The sequence below is a fragment of the Salvelinus alpinus genome, chromosome 30 (genome assembly GCF_045679555.1).
Source record: "Salvelinus alpinus chromosome 30, SLU_Salpinus.1, whole genome shotgun sequence".
In the NCBI taxonomy this organism is placed as follows: Eukaryota; Metazoa; Chordata; class Actinopteri; order Salmoniformes; family Salmonidae; genus Salvelinus; species Salvelinus alpinus.
Genome location: NC_092115.1, coordinates 23,217,335 through 23,239,833, shown reverse-complemented (window position 1 = coordinate 23,239,833; position 22,499 = coordinate 23,217,335). Strand labels below are relative to the sequence as shown.

The window sequence follows — 22,499 nt, the reverse complement described above, 5'->3', positions numbered from 1 at the left end:
ATGGTGCATTTAATCATTTCAAAATGTATTTATTTCCTCACCTAAAAATCTTCTAAGTTTAACCATGTCCAACTGGAAGAGCTCAATTAACCCATAAGTGTTGAATAAGTGAAAGGTCAGGTTGACGAGGCTGTTCCCTGTCAGAAAGCAGAACAGAAACAATGAATTAACAAATGCACAATAACACTAGTCTGTAATAACAGACAAGGAACACAGTCTTACTCTTCAATCTAAAGTTGAATTTCAACCACATATAATTAGTCTGACTAGCAAAACGCCATCCACAACAAAATCACATTTCATTCTCCAAATTTATACAAACTATTATGTTTCATGACTGAACATTCTCCAAATAGAGAATGGAGAGCAATGTGTCAAGGTGAGCCATAAAGCCAACATGTATTGCATCTGCTATTCTTAAACAGCAGAGGGCAACAATCACCTAGGAAAACACCGTACCGTTCGTAAGTCTGTCAAACAGGAAAATATCAAAGTTCCAGTTTCCAACCTTCTGCAGCATTAACTGAAACATATGAAATATTATACAGTTAGGCCTGCTCAGTGATACTACAACACTAACATCTACAGAAAAGATGTACTGTTGCTAGAGAGATTGGCAGTGGCACTGACCTTGGCTTGACCTGTGAAGTCATCGTCAAGGATGTAGCCTAGAGGGTTGGAGGCTGGGATGCCGTGAAAGAACCGTGACGAGTGGAGGTACCTCTGAAAGCTCAGCAGCCTGCGGACATTCCTGGCAGACACAGGCCACGCAGCCTCAGGTCGGGCTATGGAAACAGAAGTACAGAACCATTTACATTAGCTATGGTGAAATGCACCGACTCTCTTTTAAAGCTAAGCCAAGTTTATATAGCTAACAACTGAATCCATTTCAAGTAAGAGTAACATCATGCTTTGTTGCATTATCTTTCAAGAAGATTTCAGGAGATGTCCATATTTTCTTTCTTTTCCATAAAGTCTACTTTCAAGTTGCAGTCAGCTAGCTAGGTCACATGTTGTTAAAACAAACACCAGGATTTGTCTGTTGGCTTTTTGAGGTCTTGAACATTAAAAAGTTTTCAAACAAAATTCTATCACAGAATTCCATACTCTTCATCTGCTTATAAAACAAAGGAATGTACACTCTCTGTATTAAAAGCATAGCACTGCATATCATTCAGGACAACGTAAAATACACACCAATACAATAAGTCAATAACAAATCGGGCTAATACTGTTAGTTGGTTTATTGTACTAACATCAATATACAACAGATGCATTTGACAGAGTGTGAATAACCTATGTTTACTGTGAAACTTGATGAAAAGACGAAGGAAGACTACCAAGCCAATTCAAACAGTGAGTAGCCCTAAAATTCCATCTGCCCGGACAGAGGACAAACAGAGGATTTGAGCCTGCCATACCGTGGCCACCCCCACCACTGTGACTAGTGCAAAGGGGTGTGAGTGTGCAGACATGCTGCTGACACAGCAGTCCATTCTCTAGCCAGCTGGCAGCCCACCAATCTCAGTCCTGCATTGTCAACGCTCACTCACCAACCATGGCAGACTAGCAAGCCTCAAAAAGCTTTTTTGCAGCAAACTAGCATTCTAGAAAATGATTCGAAAGATCAAGGCACCTACAGACAGAGCCAGAACAAATTAATGTCTAATGTCTAACAGGCGATGGTCCCCAACAATTCTAAAATGCAATATCGATTGCTGGAAAATGTTGCACAGTCAGCAAACACAATACATAAGATCACATCAATAGGACAGCCAGCTGGATGGCTTCCATTTATCAATTTGTTAGAGACACTTTGAACAATGGTATTTTTAGACCTTTTCAGACAATTCAATTTGACAAGTGACTAATATCATAAATGCTTTCATTTCATTAATTCAAGCAGATGACAGTTTAAAAGTAGCAAGAATAACACTCAAGTTTCATATCCATTAGATGCACTACCTACATTTACATGAGTGATGTTTAGTGTTTACTTCATACAGTATCTGCCATTTAGTTCATACGTCTATGTATCAGACAAAGGGTTACTTCTATCATAAGAGCAACAAATCATGGATTGCAAAAAGGTTCAGCTTCTTTATTGATAGAAGATATTTCAAGGGATGGTGGCACATTGAAATGGGAGTTTTTGGTTCTTACTTACAGTGCAAAGTTCGGAAATCGACATACAAGTAGGGATGAGACCCTCTTCGCTCTGGTTCAAACCCCACCTGGCTTCTGACTCTCACATCTCCTAGAAGGAATGGGAAAACATAGTCCTCAAGGTACTTGCAATAATGAGGGGTTTTATTTAGTAAATCATTGGGCCTGTTAAGACTGAGGCTCTGTCCCAAATGGCACCCTATTCCCTATGCAGTGCACTACTTCTGACCAGGGCCCCAAAGGCATCTGATCAAAGGTTGTGCACTTTATAGGGTATAGGGTGCCATTTGGGAAGCAAAGGCTGAGGCGACACAGACAAAAGCTAAGCAGGAAGCCTGGCTGTGACACAGTGCCAAAGTGACTATTAGTATTCACACTGGTGTCAGTGTAGAGCTGGAGAAGAGGCAGGCCTCTCTATTCAGACTAGATCAAAACAGACTCTGCAGTTTTACCAGATAAGAGTTATGTAGTTAATAGGTAATACAATATGTTATCTAGTTAGGAGACATCTTATATCTTACATTCCTCACCTGTGATATAACATATATTTAAGTACTGTTATCCATACGGAATAAGAAAGAGTAAGTGTTTAAGAACCTGTATTCATAAGAGACCATGAATAAAGGATCTTAAAACCGAAACACATACCTAGCTATACTGACTGAGAAAGGGTAAGAATACCCACAGATGTCTTTCATTTCCAATCTTTTGTGTACATTGCAGCAGCAGAGAGATTGCTTACAGGGGCTTGCGAAAGTATTTACCCACCTTGGCATTTTTCCTATTTTGTTGCCTTACAGCCTGGAATTAAAATGTATTTTTGGGGGGGTTTGTATCATTTGATTTACACAACATGTCTACCACTTTGAAGGTGCAAAATATATATTTTTATTGTGAAACAAACAAGACAAAAAAACTGAAAACTTGAGCGTGCATAACTATTCACCCCCCAAAGTCAATACATTGTAGAGCCACCTGTTGCAGCAATTACAGCTGCAAGTCTCTTGGGGTATGTCTCTATAAGCTTGGCACATCTAGCCACTGGGATATTTTTCCCATTCTTCAAGGCAAAACTGCTCCAGCTCCTTCAAGTTGGATGGGTTCCGCTGACGTACAGCAATCTTTAAGTCATACCACAGATTCTCAATTGGATTGAGTTCTGGGCTTTGACTAGGCCATTCCAAGACATTTAAATGTTTCCCCTTAAACCACTCGAGTGTTGCTTTAGCAGTATGCTCAAATCTCTGGAAGACTGAAACAGGTTTCCCCTCAAGAATTTCCCTGTATTTAGTGCCATCTATCATTCCTTCAATTCTGACTAGTTTCCCAGTCCCTGCCGATGAAAAACATGCTGCCACCACCATGCTTCACTGTGGGGATGGTGTTCTAAGGTGATGAGAGATGTTGGGTTTGCGCCAGACATAGCGTTTTCCTTGATGGCCAAAAAGCTAAATTTTAGTCTCATCTAGCCAGAGTACCTTCTTCCATATGTTTGGGGAGTATCCCACATGCTTTGGGGAGTCTCCCACGTTTGCTTATTTTTTTCTTTAAGCAATGGCTTTTTTTCTGGCCACTCTTCCGTAAAGCCCAGCTCTATGGAGTGTACGGCTTAAAGTGGTCCTATGGACAGATACTCCAATCTCCGCTGTGGAGCTTTGCAGCGCCTTCAGGGGTATCTTTGGTCTCTTTGTTTCCTCTCTGGTTAATGTCCTCCTTGCCTGGTCCGTGAGTTTTGGTGGGCGGCCCTCTTTTGGCTGGTTTGTTGTGGTGCCATATTCTTTAAATTTTTTAATAATGGATTTAAAATCGTACTCCATGGGATGTTCAAAGTTTTGGATATTTTTTTATAGCCCAACACTGATCCGTACTCCTCCACAACTTTGTCACTGACCTGTTTGGAGAGCTCTTTGGTCTTCATGGTGTCGCTTGCTTTGTGGTGCCCCTTGCTTAGTGGTGTTGCAGACTCTGGGGCCTTTCAGAACAGGTGTATATATACACACTGAGATCATGTGACACTTAAATAAAGTCCACCTGTGTGCAATCTAACTAATTATGTGACTTCTGAAGGTAATTGGTTGCACCAGATCTTATTTAGGGGCTTCATAGCAAAGGGGTTAATACATATGCACACACCACTTTTCCATTTTTCATTTTTTGAAACAAGTAACTTTTTTCATTCCACTTCACCAATTTGCATTATTTTGTGTATGTCCATTACATTGAAATCCAAATAAAAATCTATTTAAATTACAGGTTGTAATGCAACAAAATAGGAAAAACTCCAAGGGGGATGAATACTTTTGCAAGGCACTGTATCTACTGAATAACAAACACACATCAAACCATTTCTTAAATAATCAATATCCTTATGGATGGTGAAAAGGTAGGTGAAGGTCATACGATATGTTAAAATATTCATGGAGTGCTAAAAAAATATCATACCATACGTACCGAGCATCCGAATGTAGAGAGCCGTTTGATCCTCACTGTCATAGGAGATCGCCCCTCGTCTCTGCAAGAAAAGGATCATTTAGACAAAACTCTTAGAATAAAACAATTGTTGGGGTGTTTTGTTCCCCTCTAGGAAAAGGATGACGCAAACGTTGCAAATTCCCCTGTATTTCAAAAGCTCTCCAAATTAATTTACATAACTTTAATGACGTACATTTTAAACAGAGGGGTGGTGGTAAAATAAGCAGGTTAGCATTTTGTGTCACGAATCTTGTTCTTGCCAGTCACAAGCTGGCACAGCCAAAGTCATAATCAGATTTTAAACCTAACCTTAACCACACTGCGAACCTGCATGTCAAGTAAGTCAGCCCCCTGCACCTCTCTGATTCAGAGGGGTTGGGTTAAATGCGGAAGACACATTTCGGTTGAATACATTAAGTTGGACAACTGACTAGGTATCCCCCTTCCCCTTTAACCCTAATGCCTAACCCTAACCTTAAAGACCAAAAAGCATTTAATTTTTTTTTGCCAATTTGGACTTTTTGGCTGTGGAATCTGACTTTGTGGATGTGCTATCTAGTGGAAACCAGCACACCCCAGTCAGTTCCTCTCCCTCTGCAGCAAATGCTGGCTCAGTGCCACATCTGGGTGTCCCCAGATGGCATCAAATTCTAACTATGACGTCAATCTGCGCAACCTATTTGTATAAATGATATTCCTCCATCAGCCCATCCCTAGCCGCAAAAGTGTTGTTGAATACAAAGGCATAAAACATAAATGCCATACGGACTTCTTTGGCCAGTGGCTGTATTTATACAGTCTTGCATGTGACCTTGCATTGAAGTTAGAATACAAGACCTAATATCAAATTAACTGCTGGGCTATACCATACCAGTATACAACTGTAAGCCAAGTCAAAAAAGATCAGAGAGGACTGGCAGTGAACAGGGGTGATTACAGGGTAATATGCTCCAGGGGGTGACCATGGAGGGAGGCCGAGGAAGGTTGACCTACAATATAGGAGCTGGGCCATTCCACACAAGATTGGCCCAAGGATAATTATGATGTTTTGGATCTTCCTGAAATGAAATCCATAGAAAGACCATTTGGGGGAAGGAGGTTTGGCATAACTTTGAAATCTGTATCCAAGATAATTATTGAGAAATAACTAATTCAAGTTGGGAGATGTGACAATTTGGCCTGCTTTCAGACACTACAACAATGAGTCTGTAGTTGCTTTAAAAAATATAGTTTTGGTGTCATTTAAGAACTTACCGTGTGCTCTGAAATAGGATTAGTGTTTAGATTAAGAATACCATTTCTGTACAAACATTTATGTATAATAAAAACTACATATACAGTCGTGACCAAAGGTTTTGGCATGCTGTCAATTAACTTCTGGGCCACGTCCTGACTGGTGGCAGCCATTCTTGGATAATCAACACTTCGAGTTTGTCAGAATTTGTGGGTTTTTGTTTGTCCACCCGCCTCTTGAAGATTGACCAAAAAATCTCAAATGGGATGGGGTCTGGGGAGTTTCCTGGCCATGGACCCAAAATATCAATGTTTTGTTCCCCGAGCCACTTAGTTATCACTTTTGCCTCATGGCAAGGTGCTCCATCATGCTGGAAAAGGCATTGTTCGTCACCAAACTGTTCCTGGATGGTTGGGAGAAGTTTATTCATGGCTGTGTTCTTAGGCAAAATTGTGAGTGAGCCCACTCCCTTGGCTGAGAAGCAACCCCACACATGAATGGTCTCAGGATGCTTTACTGTTGGCATGACACAGGACTGATGGTAGCGCTCACCTTGTCTTCTCCGGACAAGCTTTTTTCGGAAAGGGGATTCATCAGAGAAAATGACTTTACCCCAGTCCTCAGCAGTCCAATCCCTGTACCTTTTGCAGAATATCAGTCTGTCCCTGATGTTTTTCCTGGAGAGAAGTGGCTTCTTTGCTGCCCTTCTTGACACCAGGCCTGTGTTCTGTTACCCATAGATAGACTGGCGATTAAAAAAAAAACAATTTAAGGAAGGCCAGCATCCTGGAGTCGCCTCTTCACTGTTGACGTTGAGTGTTTTGGAGGTTACTATTTAATGAAGCTGCCAGTTGAGGACTTGAGGCGTCTGTTTCTCAAACTAGACACTCTAATGTACTTGTCCTCCTGCTCAGTTGTGCACCGGGGCCTCCCACTCCTCTTTCTATTCTGATTAGAGCCAGAGTAGTACACAGCGTTGTACAAGATCTTCAGTTTCTTGGCAATTTCTCACATGGAATAGCCTTAATTTCTAAGAACAAGAGTAGACTGACGAGTTTCAGAAGGAAGGTCTTTGTTAGCTAACACAACGTGCCATTGGAACACAGGAGTGATGGTTGTGGATAATAGGGCTCTGTACATCTATATAGATATGTATTTTTTTATGGAATAAGAAAATCTGCCGTTTCCAGCTACAATAGTCATTTACAACATTAACAATGTCTACGCTGTATTTCTGATCAATTTGATGTTATTTTAATGGGCAGAAATGTGCTTTTCTTTCAAAAACAAGGACATTTCTAAGTGACACCAAACTTTTTAAATGGTAGTGTACATGTAGGTAGAGTTAGTGACTATGCATGGATAATAACAGAGAGTAGCAGCAGCGTAAAAGAGGGGGGCGGCTTATGCCCCCTCCCTGTTGCACACAACAAGCTTCCATTCCCTCTGTTACAAGGGGTCTTATGGCTCATTTAAGATGAACACGTCAACCCTGTTAAGGTCAACTCTATTACTTTATTTGGCAGCAATTACTATAGCAATTTAATGTCGAGATGGGAAAATTCGTTTTTTAATGAAGTTTAATTCTATGACAGAATGTTCAAATTAGTTGAAATTAAAAGTTCTATATGTCCAAGTTACACTTCTCAAAAGGCATCGAATTGGTGGAACAACCCGAATACTGGCTGCGACCCCTCTCTGTTTGCAGAGTTGTTTTCCTATTGTGTTTATGGAGCAGCTAATGACAAAGTATATACTGACATGGATTGGACATTGCGCTGCTTCTCTACTATTTTACTGAGTGAGAGTAATCTATTCCATTGTCTGACTCATCCTATCTCTAGTTTATCATCCTCATTTCAAACCACATACTGCCAATTGCACAAGGTCTTAGTTTATGGGCAGACAATACTATAACATTGCATATTGCCTAGGCTATAGTTTAAAAAAAGATAATATTATATGAACTAAAACAGACAAAGCAGTATATGAAGCCTTGGTTTGAAGGCAGTATTTGTAGTACCAACAACACCATTGTTAACACAAATCAGTTGTTTATGGCAGCCAGAGCCGGGGTATATCAGGCCCTCACACAAGGGCTGTAAGACATCCAAACTTGCTGTGCCCAAATGTGCTTCAGACAAGCTATCCAGACAAGCAACTGGCATCTCCCTTTAAATGGCGCTATGTGGGCTGTGCCGGCTTGCTTCGCTGTACTGCAAACACTGTGGCGTCTGTCAGGCTGGGACGGACATATGCCTCCATTCCTCACGCCACTCGCTCCTGTTAAAATGCTTGACCTTAGATGCTACATTCACAAGTCAACACACAACTGCTGCTCACGACTCTGCTCTCAGCGTAATCTCAATGCAAGTGGACTAGCTTCATCATTCAATAAATCTCAGTACGTCATCGTGATTGATTACTTTTGACAACAATGGAATCAGACACACACAACATCCTTTCAAACACAGGGGTACAGTTTCTTCCAAAAACCATCAGGTTTGGTGAATGAACAGAAATGCACTGTTATTCCTTACTATTATTTCTGTTACTACACATACTACCACTGTATTACTACTACTACCAGGGATCTAAAAATAAAAAATAAAAATTGTTGGTAACACAATTTTCCTAAGTTAGGAGCACCAGAAAATATATATTTTTTTAACTGATTGAGATACAGCCTATATTAATTCTAGCTACTTTTGAAGCACATGTTGTGCCCTAGAAACTAATATGTAACCCTGTAAAGGCATTTGTTTATTATAAAAGGGTTTATTATTAAGGGTCCATGATTACAAGTTATCAAACCAGTTCACACAGTTGGTTAACTCTTGAGACACCTTTAGTGTCTTCAGAGTTAGGTAAATCAGCCTTTAGTTTTTCTGCTCTATATGTTTGGAATAATCTCCCCAAAACAGTACTCAGAGGCCTTAGTGTCCCTGGGACAGTTTAGAAGGTGGACAGAAGAATTTGAATGAAGAATGTGTGTTAGTCGATTGTGTTTTGTACGAAACGATTGTGCCGACAGATATGGCAGCTCTGCTTCTAGCTCCTAAGCAACGTTGCAGTGTTTTCTTGTGTGTGCTATTTCTTAAATCATTAGCCCAGAATGTTTTTGGTGTTATTACATACAGCCGGAATTAACTTTATATTTTACAAGCATTGTAACACCCGCAATAACATCTGCTAAATATGTGTATGTGACCAATAAAATTTGATTTGATTCAATTATGTTTGTCTGTGCAATTTGTGTCGTGCTGTATTTTACATTGTATTCGATTTTTTTGTTATAAAATTGTATATGCAGGACTCTCTTGAAAAAGAGACACTGGTTTCAATGGTGACTCCTTGCTAAAAGAAAATTAAAAAGAAAAGCTAAAATGTTGATACAAATACCTGTTCTTGAAATTACGAAGTAATTTGTGGAATATTAGGTTTCTACATTGTGTAAAAAGCACTGTTTCCTATTGAGACGTACTACATTGACATTCTTAAATGGACAGTGTACAATTTTCAAGTTTGTGTGTGATCATTGATCTCCTGAAGAAGCTATCCCTTTTCCATTATTTCTGTGCCCCCAAATGTTTGGATATACTGGTCAATTTACCAGGTTGCTAGCTAGCCTAATGAGGTAATATGATGGAAGAAGGTGTTAAAGGCCTACGAGTAGTTTTAGAAAGGCTCACAACATGGTTTATAAATGTAAAATGTGGCCCACCAATGGAGATGCAAACAGCTCCAGCGCCAATGTGCAATAGAAGTAAAATAAAATACCTAGCGCCGGAATTATGGGACACAATTTTTGAACGGTTTGGGCTAGAAACAAGCGGTTTCCACACTGTAAACGAACGATATCCTTTAAGTTGAGCGTAATAGTGCGTCCCCTGTCTATCGAAAGTTGATGCTGTTGCTATGCAACTTCTTGCTACCTTGTTAGCATAACAAATTACTAGCTAGACATTTTATGACTTTGAGTGTGTTCTTAAATTCAAAATCTGGAGTGCCAGAGTGTACTCTGGGCGTTCGTAAATTCAGAGTGTTGTCAGATTGTCAGTTTGTAAATTAGTAGGGTTGATTTGAGCATTCTGACCTTACAACGGCAGTCAAGCTAACTGGCTAACTTTGGCTAGCTATTGCTCAACATTTTCTTAACATTTGTCATAATTAGTTAAAGCAATGAATTTGTATCCGCTCTTGTTGGACTTCAGCTGCATATTTTCCACAATTTTCTTAAAATCTGAAAAAGATGTGAAGCCATGCCCATTTTCTGAAGAATGGCATTATGGGGCCTAAAAGCACAGAAATAGTGTATACTTGTATACTTCGTATTTTGGCGAATGTAGTACAACATCCGGGAACTTATGGCATACTAACTATATCAATACTATGACCAATAAGCATACAGTTCTGGACCTGTTAGTTGTTTAGCACCCCCTAGTGGCAGTTTAAGCACAGCAGTGTAGCATTTACCCGTTTGTGTCATGTGACAGGAAGCAGTTTTCAGAAGTGAAGCAAAATGTAAGATGTGCAAGTGTGACAGAGTAGTTACAATTCTTCAACATCCTTCTTTATAAGCTTTGTATGACGCAATGTCTAAATACATTTGTTTATTAACACAAGGTAAATGTTTCACATAATTAATGTTTCTGTAAAAGACGAATAATCTAGTTAGCCGTTAGCTACTTTGCATTAGCTTCAATGCTCTCTCTCTAGGGACACCTAGCTGAGCAATATCAAGCATACAGTTGCATTCTAGTAACTTTATTTTATATTTGGCTCTAGATTGAGTACTCTTATTCCTTATTTCATACAGTTATTGTGGAAGACATTCTGTGCTCTATACTACTGTAACTGAAAACATGTACTTTTGTGTTTGTGGCAGTTACAATGTGATTCAAGTAAACTTCCAAAACGGCACCCTGCTTCTCAGAGTTATTTGAATGAGTGTTTAGCTAACTGGATAAGGGCTACTGTACATTTAGCGAGTGCAGTATAGTGAAAAGACAAGCACGGCTACCCGTAAGAGAGGAACCTCCAAGTGCAGCAGCAAGGATTAAAGAGTTAACAGGCTGTCATCTTGGCGCAGAGCAAGCCATCACGACAACGCCAGCTTAAGTCTTCACCCTACATGCCACACTTACCTCACATCATCATGGCAGAAAGTAGTAAGGAAAATGCTACGCAGCAACCCGAAAACATTAAAGAGAAACATGGAGCATTCGATGCAGTCTATAAGTTCTCGCTCTTACAAAATCAGTCAGTCCGAGGTCGTCAGCCAGTTCAAGGGCTAGTATAGTGGTCGCCAAAGCGAGAGCCAAAGCAGAAGCAGCCCAAGCAACTTATGTGAAGAGAGAGATAGCCATTAAGGTTAAGAAGGCCCTGGAGGCAGCTTAACAGGAAGTAGATATTGGTTTGGCCGGCAGGTTCTCACCCCCAGTCCCACGTCAGAAATGCCTCCAGCGCACCTTGGACTATGTGATACACGCTAGCCTTAGTTCAAGTCAGCAGTTCAACAGAGTGAGGGACAAAGAACCATGTGACTCTGCTGGCACAGTTACATCAGGTAACATGCAATGTGCCACCAACCAAACACACACAGATGAACAAACTACAGCAGGTCATACGACCCTCGCCAGCCCGAGTAAGGCCAACAACCAGAGGAATGGGGGGATAAAAGAAGAAAGTCACCAGCAGTTTCCTACTTGTTCCCATGGGAACCCCTGCAGAGCCTCTACTCAAGGTGAACATGGCCTAAGCCCCACCACCTATGACCTTGCCAAGTACCTTGCCCGCAGCCAGTTGGTCCCCACAGGGTTAACCATATTCGATGATGAACCTGAGAACTATTGGGCTTGGAAAGCATCATTCCGTAATACCACATCAGAGCTAGGCCTTTCAGCAGGAGAAGAGCTTGACCTGCTCATCAAATGGCTTGGCGCAGAGTCTTCCGAGCAGGCACGTAGGATAAAGGCAGTCCATGCCAGACATCCGCCAGCTGTGCTGATGATGCTCTGGAAGAGACTTGAGGAAAACTATGGTTCACCCTAAGCCATTGAAAGGGCTCTCTTTGCCAAGTTGGAGAACATCCCCAAGGTGGCAAATAAAGAACCCCAGAGACTCTGACCTTAGAGATCTACCATTGGAGCTCAAAGCTGCAAAGCAAGATGGCTACTTACCTTGCCTATTGTACCTGGACACATCCAGAGGGGTAAGCCCTATTGTAGAGAAGCTCCCATATGGCCTGCAGGAAAAGTGGACATCATACAGGTCAAAATTCAAGCTAGAAAACAACGTCACCTTCCCTCCATTCTGGGTGTTCACCAACTTCATCCGTAGAGAAGCCAAAGTCAGGACAGACCCCAGCTTCAACCTCTTTTCCTCCCATGCGGCACCCGTCAGAAGAGACAAGCAAGACACACGGGAAGACATTATCTGTCCACAATACACAAGTATCTTCAACAAAGAACACGGGGGATCAGAAGAAACGAGTGGATTTGAATAAGCACTGCCCGATCCACAACAAGTTTAATCCGTTAAATAAGTGTAGAGGTTTCAGAGAGAAGTCCCTGGAAGACCGCAAACAGTTCCTCAGAGAACTGTGTGTGTTTTCAGTGCTGAGCTCCAAACGCTTTGAGCATTTCTCCAAATGGAACAGTCTCATAAGGACAGTAGCACGCTTAATCCACATAGCTTAGATCTTCTCTCAGACTGCACAAGAGAGCAGCTGCCATGGATGGAATATCTGTCTGAAGAATCGCACTGAAGAAGAGCTAGAAAGAGCCAAAGTCCTGTGATAGAGTGTCCAAGACGAGTGTTATGCAGAGGAATTTAGGTGCATAGCAGCAGAACGCAGTTTTCCTACCTGACAGCAGTCTACGAAGTCTGCATCCCATCATTGATCGTGACGGACTGCTCAGAGTTGGAGGCCGAATCTAGCAATCTTAATTAGGAACAAACGATGGCAACCACATCATCATTCTAGTTCGTCACCAGCTGGCAACCTTGCTTGTGTGTCACCCCCATGAGGCCGTGAAGCATCAAGGGAGATATTTCACAGAGGGTGCCATACGAGCAGATGGATTCTGGTTGGTTGGAGCTAAGAGATATCAGCGGTGCACTCTTCAAGTGTGTCACGTGCAAGAAGCTCCGCGGGAAGACAGAACACCAGCAGATGGCAGAACTGCCAGCTGAGCGGCTACAGGTAGCACCACCTTTCACCTAAGTAGGCGCGGACGTTTTCGGCCCATGGGAGGTGGTCTCACGCCGCACCAGAGGAGGGCACGCCAATAGCAAAAGGTGGGCGGTGATATTCTCGTGCATGTGCACAAAAGCTGTACACATAGAAGTAATTGAATCACTAAGTGCTTCCAGCTTCATAAACGTCCTGAGAAGATTCTCCTCAATCAGAGGCATAGCAAAGCAGATACGTTCAGATTGTGTTACAAACTTTGTTGGTGCTTGCCGAGACCTGAGGATGGATGGATCAAGCTCCAGTTCAGAAAGCGTGGAGAGGTACAGTTGAGGTCGGAAGTTTACATACACTTAGGTTGGAGTCATTAAAACTCGTTTTTCAAACACTCCACAAATTTCTTGTTAACAAACTATAGTTTTGGCAAGTCGGTTAGGACATCTACTTTGTGCATTACACAAGTAATTTTTCCAACAATTGTTTATAGACAGATTATTTCACTTATAACTCACTGTATTACAATTCCAGTGGGTCAGAAGTTAACATACACTAAGTTGACTGTGCCTTTAAACAGCTTGGAAAATTCCAGAAAATTATGTCATGGCTTTAGAAGCTTCTGATAGGCTAAATGACATCATTTGAGTCAATTGGAGGTGTACCTGTGGATGTATTTCAAAGCCTACCTTCAAACTCAGTGCCTTTTTGCTTGACATCAATGGAAAATCAAAAGAAATCAGCCAATTTGTAGACCTTCACAAGTCTGGTTTATCCTTGGTAGCAATTTCCAAATTCCTGAAGGTACCACGTTCATCTGTACAAACAATAGTACGCAAGCATAAACACCATGGGACCACGCAGCCGTCATACCCCTCAGGAAGGAGACGCGTTATGTCTCCGTGAGATGAACGTATTGTGGTGCGAAAAGTGCAAATCAATCCCAGAACAACAGCAAAGGACCTTGTGAAGATGCTGGAGGAAACAGGTACAAAAGTATCTATATCCACAGTAAAACGAGTCCTATATCGACATAACCGGAAAGGCCGCTCAGTGAGTGGTGAGGAAAGTCAATGTGAGAGTCGTCAAGGAGGGAATTATGAAAGTCTTCTCTCGGCCTGCTCCAAAACTGCCATAAATAAAGCCAGACTACGGTTTGCAACTGCACATGGGGACAAAGATCGTACTTTTTGGATAAATGTCCTCTGGTCTGATGAAACAAAAATAGGACTGTTTGGCCATAATGACCATCATTATGTTTGGAGGAAAATGGGGGAGGCTTGCAAGCCGAAGAACATCATCCCAACCGTGAAGCACGGGGGTGGCAGCATCATGTTGTGGGGGTGCTTTGTTGCAGGAGTGACTGGTGCACTTCACAAAATAGATGGCATCATGAGGATGGAAAATTGTGGACATATTGAAGCAACATCTCAAGACATCAGTCAGGAAGTTAAAGCTTGGTCGCAAATGGGTCTTGCAAATGAACAATGACCCCAAGCATACTTCCAAAGTTGTGGCAAAATGGCTTAAGGACAACAAAGTCAAGGTATTGGAGTGGTCATCACAAAGCCCTGACCTCAATCCTATAGAACTTTGTGTGGGCAGAACTGAAAAAGTGTGTGTGAGCAAGGAGGCCTACAAAGCTGACTCAGTTACACCAGCTCCGTCAGGAGGAATGGGCCAAAATTCACCCAACTTATTGTGGGAAGCTTGTGGAAGGCTACCCAAAACATTTGACCCAAGTTATACAATTTAAAGGCAATGCTACCATGCATGTAAACTTCTGACCCACTGGGAATGTGATGAAAGAAATAAAAGCTCAAATAAATCTCTACTATTATTCTGACATTTCACATTCTTAAAATAAAGTGGTGATCCTAACTGACCTAAAACAGGGATTTTTTACTAGGATTAAATGTAAGGAATTGTGAAAAACTGAGTTTAAATGTATTTGGCTAAGGTGTATGTAAACTTCCAACTTCAACTGTATCTCCAAGAACAGAAATGTATCTGGGTGTTCAACCCACCTCACTCATCCCATATGGGTGGTGCATGGAAGCGGATGATTGGCATTGCACGTCGTTTCCTCGACTGCATGCTCCTCCAATGTGGATCTTCCCGCCTTACACATGAAGTCCTGACAACACTGATGGCCGAGGTCACTGCAGTGATGAATGCCAGGCCTCTCATCCCAGTATCTTCAGACCCGGAATCACCCCTCATCCTCACTCTAGCTATGCTCTTGACCCAGAAGACTGGCGTCCCCCCTTCTCCACCAGGCAAGTTCGGGGAAGTTGAACTCTACAAGCAAGAGTGGAAGCAGGTACAAAGTCTAGCGGACACCTTTTGGAACAGGTGGCAGAGGGAGTATCTCTGCACGCTGCAGAGCCAACGCAAGTGGCAGGACAAGAGGCCAGATCTTAAAGAAGGGGATGTTGTCTTAATGAAGGACAGTCAGGCTAAAAGAAATTAATGGCCTATGGCCATCGTTGTGAAGACCCTTCCCAGCCGGGATGGGATGGTGAGGAAAGTCAACGTGAGAGTTGTCAAGGAGGGAACTATGAAAGTCTTCTCTCTGCCTATTTCAGAAGTGGTTCTCCTTCTTTCTTCGGAAGACCCCAGTGATCAGAGTTAGGTTTATGTGGGATCGTTAAAGACCCCAGGAGGGGAGTGTTCTGGACCTGTTAGATGTTTAGCACCCTTAGTGGCAGTTTAAGTGCAGCAGTGTAGAATTTACCTGTTTGTGTCATGTGACAAGAAGCAGTTCAGAAGTGAAGCAATGTGTAAGATGTGCAAGTTCTCCCTAGGGACACCTAGCTGAGCAATATCAAGCATACAGTTGCATTCTAGTAACTTTATATTTGGCTCTAGATTGAGTACTCTTACTCCTATTTTCATACATTTAGTTCAGTTATTGTGGAACACATTCTGTGCTCTATTCTACTGTAAGTGAAAACATGTACTTTTGTGTTTGTTGAGGTTTCACAATGTGATTCAAGTAAAAATACAAAACGGCACCCTGCTTCTCACGGAGTTATTTGAATGAGTGTTTAGCCTTCTGGATAGCTGAACAAGGGCTACTGTACATTTAATGAGTTCAGTATACAGTACATACTATATACTCAATTTTACATCACAAATAGTATGGTTAGTATGAGTATTCGAACACAGCTATAGTTTGATGCCCTTCCATTGGCTCCGTTCCAGCCATTATTATGAGCCGTCCTCCCCTCAGCAGCCTCCACTGCATGTAATGCACCCTGGACTGAAGAGGTAGACAAATAGGAGAAATGTGTTAGACCATCTATTAAATTACACATTTCTCGACATTGCAAAAATATTATCAAATGGCTCATTTGAGAGGAGACAACCTCCCGCGTTATGACATCGGTCAGTATTGAAATCTGACATGTATGATAAACGTTTTCACAATCTAAAAGTAATTTTCCTATTAACTTCCAGTTTAGTGAGCGTGGCTTTATCGCAATGCTACGTCATACCGGCCAAATTTCTGCCTGCTTGAACGGCAATAGCTGAGAAACACATGAAAACATGAAATTACCCAGGGAAGTGATAGAACATCGCCCAGAGATGCACAAAAACAATACAACATTCAAAATGGGTGAATCGTTACTTTAAGTAGCTAATGGGATTTAAAGGGATCTGTGAAAGATTCCAGTACTGTTGGATAAACCCTTACCCAAGCTCAGTTTCAGCTAATGAAACAAAACACCGCTGGCCTGTGGGAAATTGCTTGCAGAGAGAAAGCTGTCTAATTAGCAGCAACAGGATTGGGTTTCAGGATTGTCCACTGGGAAAATCACACAAACCACATGGAGCAAAGAGAACCACTCAAATGTCACCACTCACTTTCCCACCACCCAAAGAGTCAATGACACCTCAATGATTTTGGACATAGAGCTTTTGTCATTAAAGCCCCCATGCAGTATTTTTTAAATCATCACTGTGTATCTAATAAATCACTGTATGTATTTTTTATTGAAAATAACTCCAAATGTATTTTCAGCATTTATTTCCCTGAGCCTCCCTTTGCCATTGAAATGTTCAGTCTGATCATGTTGGCGAGTTGATACACATTTAAATATATTTACATACACAGCCCTGATTGGCAGATCGGTTCGTCAACACTCTAGAGAGCCTACCCCCTTACCACTTCAAAGTAGGAGGACACATACGCAAATAAAAGATGACTTGTCATTGGTCAGAATAATCAGATCAAATTGTAATGTTATGCTCTGGACCAAAAACTCCATCCCACCTGAACAGGCTGAAATTCCAGACAAAATTCCTTACACTAAAATGGCATTATCATAATTTTCACAATTTCAGAGTATAATTTCGACCTCATAGTGTGGAAATATCAATAAATAAACAGGAAATCACTTCTGACAGCACTGCCCCATTAGCACTGCAGCGATAGTTTACCTAGTAGTCCAAACTGACTGTCTGCTGGTGTCAGAGTCCCTACCGTACCTTGTGGGAAATCCACCTCATTAGAATCAAAACCAAGGACCAGATCAGTACAATTCCCATTGGACCTCGCGGCCGAGGATCATAGTCCCTCTCCCTGGCTGTACATGCGTGTGTTTCTGTGTCGTGGTTTCGGCCCTGATAAATATTAGCAGACACGCAGACGAAGGACAGCTCAAGGCCCAGGCAGGCAGGAGGGGACAGATAGGGAGTAAGTGGAGCCTTGTGCAGCTGTCTTAGCTCCAGTGCTAGCTATCACCTGACTGACTGCCCACTCCTAACCCTCCTGGGACTGCCTGACTGGCTTGCTGTATAGGGGAATGCACCAGGTCACCCAGCTGCCAGCCAAGCGAAGGGCTGGTATGAGCGTCACACACCACGCTCTCTCCCTTCAGCCCTGGAAGGACTGTTCAGCACTTTGGCAATAGCCAAACAACATCATAAACACTGACACAGACAAGGGGTGGGGTAGAGGAGCACAGTGTACATCACTCTTACACCTCTGTCACGTTATTCATGACGTAGGGGTTTGACAAACTAAAAAAGTGCCAAAGAGATGACTGCCTAGCCTGGCTTCTACAGTATGTGTGCCTTTCTGTAAGCATGGCAATTTTGGGAGTTGGCATACAATCATATGAATACTCAATATGAAACATGGAGCACATAATGAGAGCTATGCTTTTAGTCAAATCAATCCAGTGTTGATAAAGATAGATTTTACCTAGTAGTCAAATCCACCTTGTGGAAAATCCACTTTGTTAGAATCACAACCAAGTACCAGATCAGTACAATTCCCATTGGACCATCTGGCAGAACATCATGAGTGTTCCCAGGCCTTACTGTACATGTACTTCATCTTGCCGCAGCAACATGAGTCCAAAATTATGTGCTGCCAAGGTTAAGACAAAAAGTTTATACTATGAGTATTTAACATGAGGGGAATGAGATCACTGACGTTCCCAAGTCTCTGTTTTACTATGCACTTAACGTCATCAGAACAATGTGGCTCCTTTCGCTACATAAAGAAAGATTCAGTTGTACTGTTAACATGTTACACAATACAAGTCAGTCTGGCAAGCTGTTGAAGAGAGAGAGACAAAAAGAGGGGAAAGTTTCTCTGAGACGCTCTGGAGCTGTAGCCTTGAATAAGTTCAGTCCCAAAAGTGGAGGAGTTAGGTATGCCCTCATACCCAGGCAGTGCACAGCCCGAATTAGACTCCCAACCTACGTTGACATCACAGCTGATAAGTGTGGTGAACGGGGACCAGAATTAGAGCACCATCACAAGGCCTCTTACATAAAGAGCATCAGACCAGGGCTCAGACCCACAGCACTGCACAGGAACAGGAAGTCACACATGTTCATGGCTTGGGAAACTGTCCTCCATGCAGCAGCAGAGTTCCTGCAAGGACAGCTATGCAAACATTCCACTCAAAAATAAAAAAGAGCTAACGGGACACTTGGGATGTTTCCTGATTATTCCCTCGACTTCAGCGTCATGGAGGGGCCACTAACACACGAGGATAGTAACGATTTCTCGACGATAAATGCTTATTCCTCTAAATGATTAATATGACAAACGCCAGACCTTAATGTTGAAAATGTCATATGTCAAAAGGTCAGTTGTTAGAAAAAGAAAAGTATAAAAGATGGCAGGCATTTGAAAGCAGGCCTAAATAGTAACCAAATGTCAGTTGTAACGTTAACTTATTTTTCATATGTTGGGAATGGGAATACAAACACTACTTTTTCATAAGTGTGCTGTGTCCTACAAAAACAAACTGAGCAAACTCTTTCAAAAGATAAAATGGAAATCCATTTAAGAGATAATAATCCACATAACACTTTCCAGGGTAATAATGTGACGACAACAAACAATCTTATACTGGACAGGTCTCTGACTGCGTCCCAAATGGCACACTATTTCCTATATAGTGCTTTACTTTTAAACAGGACACATAGTGCTTTGGTCAAAAGTAGTGCACTATATAGGGAATAGGGTGTCATTTGGGATGTAGCATCTGTCCCTATAGTCACGTGCGATGATGATAAAGCCATCCGAGTGCTGGAAACAGCATAACACAGGTTTGTTTGTTTTTCCAGCTCATCATGTTTCTGTCTATATGATGGGGCGGTTGGGGAAAGCTACAATAACAAGATTTTAATACACGTGCTAGGCCATTCCATTCAAAGATTTACAAGGCATTTCATTCTGAAAGCATGTGTGAGCTTTGAATACAAGACTTGTTTGAAAACACATGTGAGCTCGTTTTAAAGAAGACTTGTTTGAACTTAAATTCCAGTTTGGCAGGACACAAACATGCAAATGAAACTGGGTAAAAAATAAGGCCATAAGACAAACTTTTCTTTATAGTGCTGGATTTAGTCAAAAGACAGATTATTGTGACGCAACCTGGGCTTGTGTTTAGTCCCCCCTTAAGCTTAAGAAGCTGTCAAATATCATGCAAATTCAGACTTCTTGCAAACCAAACTTGACCATATATTCAAATCTGACAGGACACTGGTCCACGAACAGTGTGACAGGTAAATTTACCTGAAGCTTGAACAAGGCTATCCTATCAGCTACAGGCCCGTGGAATACTTAGGTATTGTATATTTGTAACAGACACATCACCATGTAGGGTACTGTCATCTCCCCCCTATTTTGCATAGAAGCTCAGGGTGTAGGCCACAACTGAAATGACCATTGCGCTGAAAGCTGAAATACGCTAAAAGCTGAAATGAATAATAACTTAACTAGAGACAGTACCTGTAGTCCAATAAAATAAAAAAATTGCTGCAGAGAACAGACAATGCAATACATGTGTTCAATGACTGTTTTTCATTCAGATCAGATGCCTTTGACATAGTTCAACTATAGACACATCACACAGTCACAGGGGCTTTGGCTCTAATGTCTCAACAGGCTCCCCAATTCTACACACGCCACTCAGACATCACTGGCCCTTCCCTACCCATTCAACAGCAGTCCTCTTATCTCCATCTGCATCATTCTTTATTATTCAAAGTTCTTAACACCTGAGCAAGGTTTAGTATACGCTTACCTTAGTTACAGACCTATCTGCAACTGTGCCCTTGACCAAGGCACTTAACCCTAATTGCTCCAGGTGCACTGTACAATGCTGAACCAGGCTGTGACCCCAGTCCCTCTGGGTGTCTCAGGGGAAGAAATACAAAAAATACAAATAAATCCATTACACATGTGTGTGTAACAGGACAAAAAAAAGCAAAATTATATATATATATATATATATATATATGAAATATCAATTCTACTGGGCTGGCCGACTTCAAAGATGTAACCAATAAAGCTGAGTGAGGAGAAGGACAGAATGGATTAACTCTCCCCTAGCCTCTATGTGTCCTGTCCCCAAAACACATGCTGTCTCTAAGCGGTAGAAGGGACAAAAGCTAAAACTGTTCTAAGGTGCTTCACAAATTCAAAGCTTCCCCATGAATTGTGGCACTTCAGTGTGGAAAACAGTGTGAGAATCTCCATATTCCTCCCAGTGGGTTGCCTGTAGTAAATCACACTTCAGACGGTGTGGACTGGATGGACCCTTCTCTTAATGGAACAGACCCCGGGTCTGGCTCAGGGAGGGCCATAAAAGACAATCAGAGATATAGGGGAAAAGCAAACAGTCTTGATGGTAGCATTCTAAGGGGTTCATAAAGTAATCACACAGCCTTACTGGACTCTCACAGATCCCAGAGTGATGTAGGCCTGTGAAGTCTGTGTGAGGTAAGGGCCATCATGTCATGTCGGCCTCATGAATAGCTTCCATTTGGACTCTGTTATTATGTAAACATAAAACAAGTTAACATTCCTTTGAGTTATTAAAATGAGGTCTTGAACAGTACAAAGTTATCTTAAAATGTTAAATAATATATCAGGTATTTCCAATATTCAATGCATTTCAGCAGCAGAAACAGATAGATGTCAATGACCATAGCGGAAGCATTACAAGAGAATATCTAATTAACATCAGAAAACAACCCTATAAAATGTGTTAAACTGAAATATATAAACCCAAAGAAACTCTTGAGACCAGGCACCATACAGAATAATACAGTAGGCCTATGTTGTATTAATTACTGTGTTTAAAAAGTTGCCAAAATAGATTGCATGATGGCATCAAAACAACCCAAATCGCATAACGAGATTGAGTCACTCAACTCGGCCCCTAAGGCTCAGTCATTACCTCCTCTGACCAGAAATGCAAGGGTTAGGCTACACAAGTAAGTTGTGAAACACAAGTCACAAAACTGCACCTCCAGCATTCTTACCACATTGCACATTGATGACAGACTGACTAACTATCACAACCTTATCTAAACTAAAGAAAGATAATCAAACTAGAGTCTAGGGTTCTTTCAAAAGAAGTAAAACAACTGCTTGTTAAAATTATTTATCAACTACATATTACCTAATAATGAAGTCCCTATTAAAGGGATACTTCAGAATTTGGGCAATGAAGACATTTATCTACTTCCCTGGAGACTTGTGGATAGCATTTTTTTTGTCTGTGTCCAGTATGAAGGAAGTTAGAAGTAGTTTTGCGAGCCAATGCTAACTAGCATTAGCACAATGACTAGAAGTCTATGGTAACAGCTAGCATAGCACTATGACAGAGATAGATGTCCAGTCATTGCGCTAACGCTAGTTAGCAACTTCCTTCAAACTGCACGCAGACAAAAATGGTATCCACGAGTTCATTTGACTCTGGGGAAGACAAAGGGCTTCATTGCCAAATCCCAAAGTATCCCTTTAACTACTTACAGACCCTTTACAACCCCCTTAAAAAAAGAGTACCTTGAGGTAAAGTGTTACCCAATATTCTTTATCATGGCTACTTAGAACAAGCACCTTTGATTGAAATAATAGCTTTGTGTATACTGTGAGGTTATGCTGTGGTTATTATGTGT

At 41.6% G+C, this 22,499-nt stretch overlaps 1 protein-coding gene across 8 annotated transcripts in view; it reads right to left on the bottom strand.

Annotated features, from left to right (window-relative positions):
- The window catches only part of LOC139559745 (high affinity 3',5'-cyclic-AMP phosphodiesterase 7A-like), a 30,360-nt gene that overhangs the window by 6,020 nt on the left and 1,841 nt on the right, over positions 1-22,499 (bottom strand). Inside the window, exons 1-6 of one of the 8 annotated variants that reach the window (XM_071376053.1) lie at positions 17,556-17,667; positions 4,609-4,678; positions 2,168-2,257; positions 631-785; positions 460-523; positions 42-137 (exon numbers count right to left, since the gene is read on the bottom strand). In XM_071376053.1, the coding sequence (XP_071232154.1) occupies positions 42-137; positions 460-523; positions 631-785; positions 2,168-2,257; positions 4,609-4,678; positions 17,556-17,615 (535 nt within the window). In that variant the 5' untranslated portion in view covers positions 17,616-17,667. Of the gene's footprint in view, positions 1-41; positions 138-459; positions 524-630; positions 786-2,167; positions 2,258-4,057; positions 4,237-4,608; positions 4,679-17,555; positions 17,668-22,499 lie in introns of those variants that run through there. The other 7 variants (XM_071376050.1, XM_071376049.1, XM_071376046.1 and 4 more) reach the window with 7 other exon arrangements.